Below are 7,889 nucleotides of genomic sequence, written 5' to 3'. Positions count from 1 at the left end.
CTGACTTTTGTTTCCTTTTCGACTTCCAAAAATTTGTCTTCACTTTATTTGCATATCAATCAACAGGTTGTACTTATAAACCTGCTTTCCCCTCTGGTCTCTCAGTCACTGACGAAAGCTAGTGGATACTAGCTGAAACGTCTGACGTTTTCAAAATCATATCCAGTTGCTTGAGTAACTGTTTTTTGGCGTACCCCTAGAAAGGCAATAATTGCAAAACAAAGGCATAATGTTTAACTTCACACGGTCTAGCCTAACAAACTACATTATATATGCACATGCTCTATATATTCTTTCTCACTCAAATGCATTCATATATATAACTTATATATAGTATCTAGCTCCTCCAACTTGCTACATAACCCAACACCACAGGGTGTCTGCTACAGCACCAGTTACCATGGTGATGGAAGCATTTCTTACCTGCACCCTTGCTGAGAAAGATTGCTTAAAATATTGATGTAACTTCAACAGTCTAAACAAAATCTATTCTGAATTTGTGACCATCCCCCCTAAGCAGATTGCATGCCTTGCATATCTTTTAATAGGGTTTGGGATATTGGATTAAGCTAGGTCACAGCAGAGCATCGTTTCAATCACTGTAGGACTTACTGGGATTCACAATTAAATTACTGTCTTATAGATATCATCAAAGACATCATCCTGCAATAAATGAGGGATTTAAGGGGTCAAAAGGTGATGCTGATAGTAAGTTTTATTTCATCATTGACTCCCAGTGGAGGCACATGTTGATGTTACAAACACTTTAATTTGATGAATGGAGTCGAATTACTGTGTAGAATTGATATAACTGCACTCCCCTGGAACAATGGATCTGTCAGTACTGTAATTTAGATAGGTAGAAGATAAACATCATTTGTAGATTGTACAACAATAATGAGAGAGTTGAACTTATGGACTGATAACGCCAATATTTTCCTACTTCACACACCTATTAATACTAGTACAGTCAGACACATTTCTAATGTTTTTTTTAATATCTTAGACATACCTCTGATTCTAAAACATGTCTGTTACCTTTTTGAAATTACTTCATAGACTAAAGTGCTGGTGCTGATTGTGTGTATGTACAAGCTATTCTTTTGTTGTAACCTTTCCTTAACCCAGTGGGTACTAGTATGTAATAATGTACAATAAATGTGTTCATTCATTCAGTCATTCATTCGTTTGTGCGTTCCTTCATTCATACATTCAATAACTGTAACCATACCTACCTCAGGCTTGAACTGAAAGTTTTCTGAATGATTCCTTAAAGTTTCAATCGCTTCTGTGTAGGTCATCCTGCATTGAAGGAAAGAAGAAGATATATTTTTACAAAGAAGGAAAGAAATCAACACCTTCACCAATGTATCTAGGAAAGATATCATGCATAAGGGCCCAAATCAATATGAAAACAAAAGCACTTCATGATGTACTGTGTATTAAGGTGCAATGGTGAATGCAGTTAGTAATATGTTACAGTTATAGAAGGACAGAACTCATGAACATAAAGAAATATAAGGAAAAAAAAACAGTTTATGTTACATGTATCAAGTAACTGGAAGCAAGAGGTTATAACAACATTGGACAGTGATAGTGTGTATAGCTGTACCCAAGACAGAAATGCTTTGTTACCTGATAAATCTTGATGTCAGTATTTTCTCCACAATCTCCTAACAGTAGGAAACAATATAGGGAAAAAATATCATCATCAAACAACAACACAACATTTAGAGAGTCTAATGCCATTCTATTTCATACTGTATTATTTCTTATGACCTCCTCTTGAAGTAAATTTGTATTCTGTTTACCTGACATGGGCTCCCTTGGAAATCAGGCCTATTTAGCTAAAAGGGACTACCAAATATGTACTATCCAACATTGATCAAAGCACTTGACAGGGTTGAGAATTTAAGGCTCTCCCTTGGTGACAACTTTCCTGCCCCAGGTCCAATATTGTGTTACTTCCAGGAGAGGTACATGTAATGATTGACGGATTCTGGTTTATCTGTGTAGCCCACCTCACAATACCCACAGGTACCTTAGATCCATATCTACACACACATCCAACAATTGTGCCACATAGCAAAATTACATCCAGGGCAATGTGAAGGGCGTTTCATGGGTGCCATCCATAACAAAATGAAATCATACTATCATCAACAGATGGGCAATGCAGGGCTGAAAATACCATCTGCATATGCAGGTTAGCACAGGTAAAATTGGGGCTGTGCAGGTATTTCTGATGTCTGATAGGGTTTATATATATATATGACATTATGTGACATTATGTGTGTGTGTGTGTGTGTGTGTGTGTGAATGTGTGTATGATGAAATAATGGCAATGGTTTTTGAAGAGTTTTTAGTATGACCTATATATATGCCTCCTAAATTCTGAGTGCCGCAGGTAAAATTTGTCTGGTGCAGGTAATTTTTAACATAACCTGCACCAGTGAAGTTATACAGGAAAAAAGTAATATTTTGAGCCATGACAATGAAAAATGTATCACCCCTTATTGTTAACATCAAGAGTAACTACTGTTGGAACTCACCCTGTGTCCTGGAGAGACAAACTTGTAGAACAGATGCAGGTCTTCAGGACAGGAGGCTAGGATCTGCTCGGTGGGCTGTTTCACCATCCTCTCTATCACCTGGTCACAAACACTGGCTGTCACTCTAGCAAGGTTGTCTTGTGGTTAAGACTTTTGACTTAGAATCATTCTTAAGATTCTGGTTTGAATCCCTGGCAGGCCTCAGTGTTGTGCACTTTACACCTATTTCCTTCTTGTCTCAGGTGTACCTAGCTTCAGTTAGGGATTAGATATCTTCTCAGAATGGACATAAAGCCAGAGGTCTCTGTTTGAGGACAGTCACACCTCAAGCACATCTAAGATCCTACCGCCCTTTGCAGTGTGAGTGGTTCAAACCTTACAGTAGCCTGGGTACCATCCGGATTTCGCTCCACAACGCTCAAAAATCATGTGATTTTTTCAAGCGTTGCAGAGTGAAAATCCGGATGGTACCCAGGCTAGGCTTGCTGTGCCTAATGGTAGTTTACCGATTATGTGAAACAACAGCAACAAAAAATCAGCCACCTCCATGACATCCTCCTGTTGCTGTGTGAAGGCTAACTCTGCCTCCACCATGTAGAACTCAGACAGGTGTCTCCTTCCCAGAGACTTCTCAGCTCGAAACGTGGGACCGAACACGTACACCCTGGACAGGGCACTGGGAGAACCAGAACAACATCACTCAGTCACAGGAAAGAAGAAACAACAAAGAAGCAAGTGCCTGGCTGTTTCCTTTTTTACAGTTGAAGCTTAGCTTTTCAGTGAGGTAAACTGGTTCAAGACCACTATATGTATCACTATATACATGTAACATCAAAATACAATACATTTTATATCGTAGCATGTCCTAGCATGTCAACAGAACATACTGCACCTATGCCGTATGTAATTTATTGTGCATAGCACTTCAGTAGAACGTCTCATTTACCATTTGTGTATTTAAAAATGGCATCCTGTCTATCGTTTTTAACTTGTGTCAAAAAAGATATTGTCTGCGACGGGCAAAATTCTGATGCAACATTGACCACACATGCAACGAAAACCGTGAAAAATCTGGGATTTGTGCAGGTGCAGTATGTTCTTATAATTTTAGCTATATGACAGATACCTGGCCATAACCTCCAGCTGCAGCTGTCCTGATACAGTGAGGAATGCTGGGACATCAAAGAAATGTTTGGTCTCCTTGCCACTTGCCTCTGATAGCTCCCTCAGTACTGTGCTGCTGGCTGGCTTTGGGTGGACACAAAATGTAAGATACAGTACCATTAAACTCATGCAGCAGTCAAAACATAACAACACTTCCCTGCCGGCCTAAAGTATTTCTAAATTTCGTGACACAGCATGTTCACCCCATTTCCTGTGTCTGACCTTTTGGTCTCCTGTCAGTCTGCCTGTTAGTCTTTAAGCTGTTTGGTAGGCTACACTCTACACAATGTACATGTACAAAATGTTCATGTATGTCGTTAAAATGGCAAGGCAAGCATGTGGCCCTCAACTGCTTGCTTGCTAGTATGCTCGCCTCACCAATTTGATGACGTACATAGGTTGTGCCCCATAGAACAGCTTGTTTCTTCTGGTCAAACAGATACAGGAAATGGGGTGGACTTGAGAGTAGGTTGACAGCACGTGGGTGGAGCACCAGCGGATTGACAGGCAGAATGACAGGTGGTCAAAATGCCATGACACAGGAAATGGGGTTAACTTTGTGTTCAGAAGATGAAAAGTTTCTGAGGTAAACGCTAACTCTTATATCCAGCCACAAGCACATTTCCTGATGTGGCTATTATTAAAAACAGGGATACAGTCCCTACCTCAACCTGGAACAGTTCCCCAGCACCTTCACAATCATTGGAACTGATGACAGGAGTATGGACTTCAATGTACCCCTGATCCTGAGAGAAAAAAAAATACAATAATCATGAAATACCAGGTGTACATTTTTGTTATGAAATTGGCCATAAAGCGTAATCATGATAATTATGTATTGTTTGCTATACAAAAGAACATTATTTATGACCATGATCACTGTAAATATAAATGGCAGCAGAAAACAATCAGAAGAGTGTATTTTTTGTTCAAACGTCTATCAAATATTCATTGAATAATGTCTATAGTGTTTGACTATTTTCAGGAACTGCTGTATTTCAGTCAGTATTATTAATGTAATATGAAACACTGTAAAGATCAGGCATGACCTGCACTTACCTGGAAAAACTTGTGGATTGCACTGGTTGCTTGGCTCCGTATTCTGAGCAGGGCTGCAAAAGAGTTGGTCCTGGCCCTGAGATGGGGGAACTGTCTGGTGTACTCCATGGTGTGCCTCTTCTTCGCTTTGAAGGGGAATTCCTACCATAGACACAGATGAAACAGACTGTTACATAGCAGTATACATGTAGCTAATCTCTCTTTCATAGGTTGTGCCATATCAAGCAATACAATGCAGTATCCTTTGGCAAAGTCACACGACTCCACCTATGTATACTTATTGGAACTGCATCTTTTTAGGTTCAATGGCACTACAATGGTTGTAACTGTTAGCATGTCTGAATTGAGTTCCATCCCATTTGTAACCGCATTACTACTAGATGAGTTAAGTCATGTTTACCTTTGCATTACACGGACCTAAAACCTCCAGTCTGTCTGCATGCAGCTCTACATCCTGGCCTGGGTGGGAACTTGGGAAGAGTCTCCCCTCTACAAGTACAGCACTGCCGAACGACAGGTCACTGGGGAAACAAATACCAGAACAGTGTACATCATACATGTATAACATGGCAAAGTCACAGCCCCTCCTATCTTCATTTATAAGAACTGCATTTCCACCAGCCCTGCAAAGGTTGTATTAAAAAAAAAGTTTCCGTTCTACTCTGTACAGAGCATAGGGGTGGTGAACATCTCCATTACTGTAGCACTTGGGCCACACGGATTGCCTATACTAATTTATGACATGTTGTCGGTACTAAGCAGGTGTCCTCACCTGTTGCCCATGTCAGGTGTGCCCACCACCTGCAGGTTTGCCAGGCAGCTGCCGTCATTCAGGTGTAGGAACAGGACCTCCTTCTGTGACCGGATAGACCGTACCCAGCCCTACAGCACAGTTGGGTTTTGTTTTTATGAAAGTAGGTCATGATATTATCACTAGAAAGGTAAATATTTGCACTAAGCAAATGCATAATCTTTACCTTTACATGGTCTAGCATAACAAACTTGAACAAATGAATGAATGGTTTATTTGATCATTTTGATTGGGTATGAAAAGTACATCGCAGCCATAGTCTGAATTGCATATACTTTTTACATCTATAAGAACTGTTGACATTAGGCTCTTTCCCGGTTACTTTTCTGGATAACTATGACGTTAATTTCTGCTCTGTGTATACTTACTGAAACATTTCATATAATGTTATATGGTGACCATCCCTTCAACTCTGTCCTGCCATTGCTAAATAATGTAACCCAACACTATGGTGAACCATAGGTGTCTGCATTAGCCCTTAGTTTTCCATACATGTTGGAAGTTTGCAGTAGACAGTCATTGTTTTATAAAATAAATTTCAACTTTTTAATAGCATTTATATTTTCATGCATGTCAACAAGGTTTCTGATCAGTTTAATTTTGTTGAAATCATTACCTTTCAACCTTGCATCTTTCATAATTAAAATTTTACCATAAAGTCGATATAGACAGTTTAAGAAACAGACAGCCAGTACATACACAAGCACATCAAATATAATGTGTTGTCCACTTCATGGGAAAGTTACAACGTTAACTTGTTATATTTTTTCAAGCCTGTGGCTATTGACAGGATCGTCCTGTCAATAGCAGAAAATATTGCACTGCTGACAGGATCGTCCTGTCAATAGCAGAAAATATTGCACTGCTGACAGGATCGTCCTGTCAATAGCAGAAAATACTGCACTGCTGACAGGATCGTCCTGTCAATAGCAGAATAATTTGCACTGTTGACAGGATTTTTCCTGTCAGCAGTGCAAATTATTCTACTATTGACAGGATCGATAAGATTTTGGTATTTTTATTTCATACTGGAAATTTTGGGGTGGGCGTTGGTTCGTGTAGGTCTTATGTAGGTGTTATTATGTATGCTATTAAGCCATTTTTTACGATCCTGCGCTGCGGCCCCTGCAGATCGTCGTGCATACATTGATCCCCCGCTCGGTAGCGCGCGCCTGGCCTCCCGTAAGCAATGCGGCGGCAGTGGGTGCCTGTCGCCCCGACTAGCCTCTACCAGGCACCGCGGATCGCTGGAAAAATAGTAGAAATTGGCCAAAATAAAGGGAATATATACCAAGGTCGCCAATTGGAGCTTCTCTGGCCGGCTAACTCCCTTGGTATATATTCCCTTTATTTCGGCCATTTTCTATTATTTTTCCAGCGATCCACGGTGCCTGGTAGAGGCTAGTCGGGGCGACAGTATTAAAGCGCTAGCCATTACAGCCCAGGCCTGTTACAGCCGGCGCCGCGGGAATGACACATCGGTCCACCGGCGGGTACCCGTCGGGCTAGCCTGGGTGCCACCAGGCCTGGGTGCCACCCCGCGCGCGAGTGTCTATTATATCTCCTAAGTAAAAGTCATGGGAAGCCATTATAACTCCCGGCAGACCTACTTGGAACACTGGGTCTAATTATCTCCTCGCGCATGAGGCGTTAGAGGGCTTCGCGTGGACGAAGGTTTGGGTGGCTAATGGTAGCGGACAAATACGGTTTCTCCCGAAATCTATCGCCTAATAAACGCCGGACTCTGGGGCACCCAGGGTTAACCGTCAGGCGTGCTAACAGCAACAACCCGCCCCCCAGTAACACTAACCAGCGTGCCAGGCCCTGCAGGGTGCCTTTGCCGGTACTGTGGCAGTGTGGGGCCCAGTGGGGCCGGTAAAATTCGGTGGCCAGCTGGATACGCGCGCCAGGGGGCTGTTGTTGTTAGCGGGTCGGCTAGCTGAAATGCCACACCAGCGGTATTTTCCTGGATTTGTTTCATTTGATTTCGAAGTTGTTGAAAGAATAAATAATGGATAGAGATCAACTTCTTTTTGTCTTTTTTATTGTCTTCATCTTATGTAACTGCCTTCGTATTTCAGACAGCTTATGCATGAAATTCGCTTGTATTTATATTTTGAACATGTCTAGTTTTGACATATATCTGCTGGAGTACTCTGTATTGATAACTGTTAACGTGATGATAGCCGCCATCGTGAAACGCCTAATCTGCAGTACAGTAGCATATGCCTTCTGACTGGTTAAAAAAATGAAAACAAAGAAGAAATCATGTCAATAGAGCCCAAAATGGAAGATTTAAAAAA

At 41.2% G+C, this 7,889-nt stretch overlaps 1 protein-coding gene across 1 annotated transcript in view; it reads right to left on the bottom strand.

Moving 5' to 3' along the window:
• LOC109477563 (probable asparagine--tRNA ligase, mitochondrial) overlaps positions 1-7,889 on the bottom strand; it is a 26,619-nt gene that overhangs the window by 17,924 nt on the left and 806 nt on the right. Inside the window, exons 2-10 of the mRNA XM_019778886.1 lie at positions 5,548-5,657; positions 5,176-5,296; positions 4,776-4,916; positions 4,382-4,462; positions 3,679-3,800; positions 3,096-3,228; positions 2,553-2,651; positions 1,636-1,673; positions 1,236-1,302 (exon numbers count right to left, since the gene is read on the bottom strand). Of these exons, the coding sequence (XP_019634445.1) occupies positions 1,236-1,302; positions 1,636-1,673; positions 2,553-2,651; positions 3,096-3,228; positions 3,679-3,800; positions 4,382-4,462; positions 4,776-4,916; positions 5,176-5,296; positions 5,548-5,657 (912 nt within the window). The remainder of the gene's footprint in view (positions 1-1,235; positions 1,303-1,635; positions 1,674-2,552; positions 2,652-3,095; positions 3,229-3,678; positions 3,801-4,381; positions 4,463-4,775; positions 4,917-5,175; positions 5,297-5,547; positions 5,658-7,889) is intronic.

Source organism: Branchiostoma belcheri, unplaced genomic scaffold (assembly GCF_001625305.1).
Source record: "Branchiostoma belcheri isolate BF01 breed outbred unplaced genomic scaffold, Haploidv18h27 scaffold40, whole genome shotgun sequence".
NCBI lineage: Eukaryota > Metazoa > Chordata > Leptocardii > Amphioxiformes > Branchiostomatidae > Branchiostoma > Branchiostoma belcheri.
This window is presented reverse-complemented; position numbering and strand designations above follow the sequence as displayed.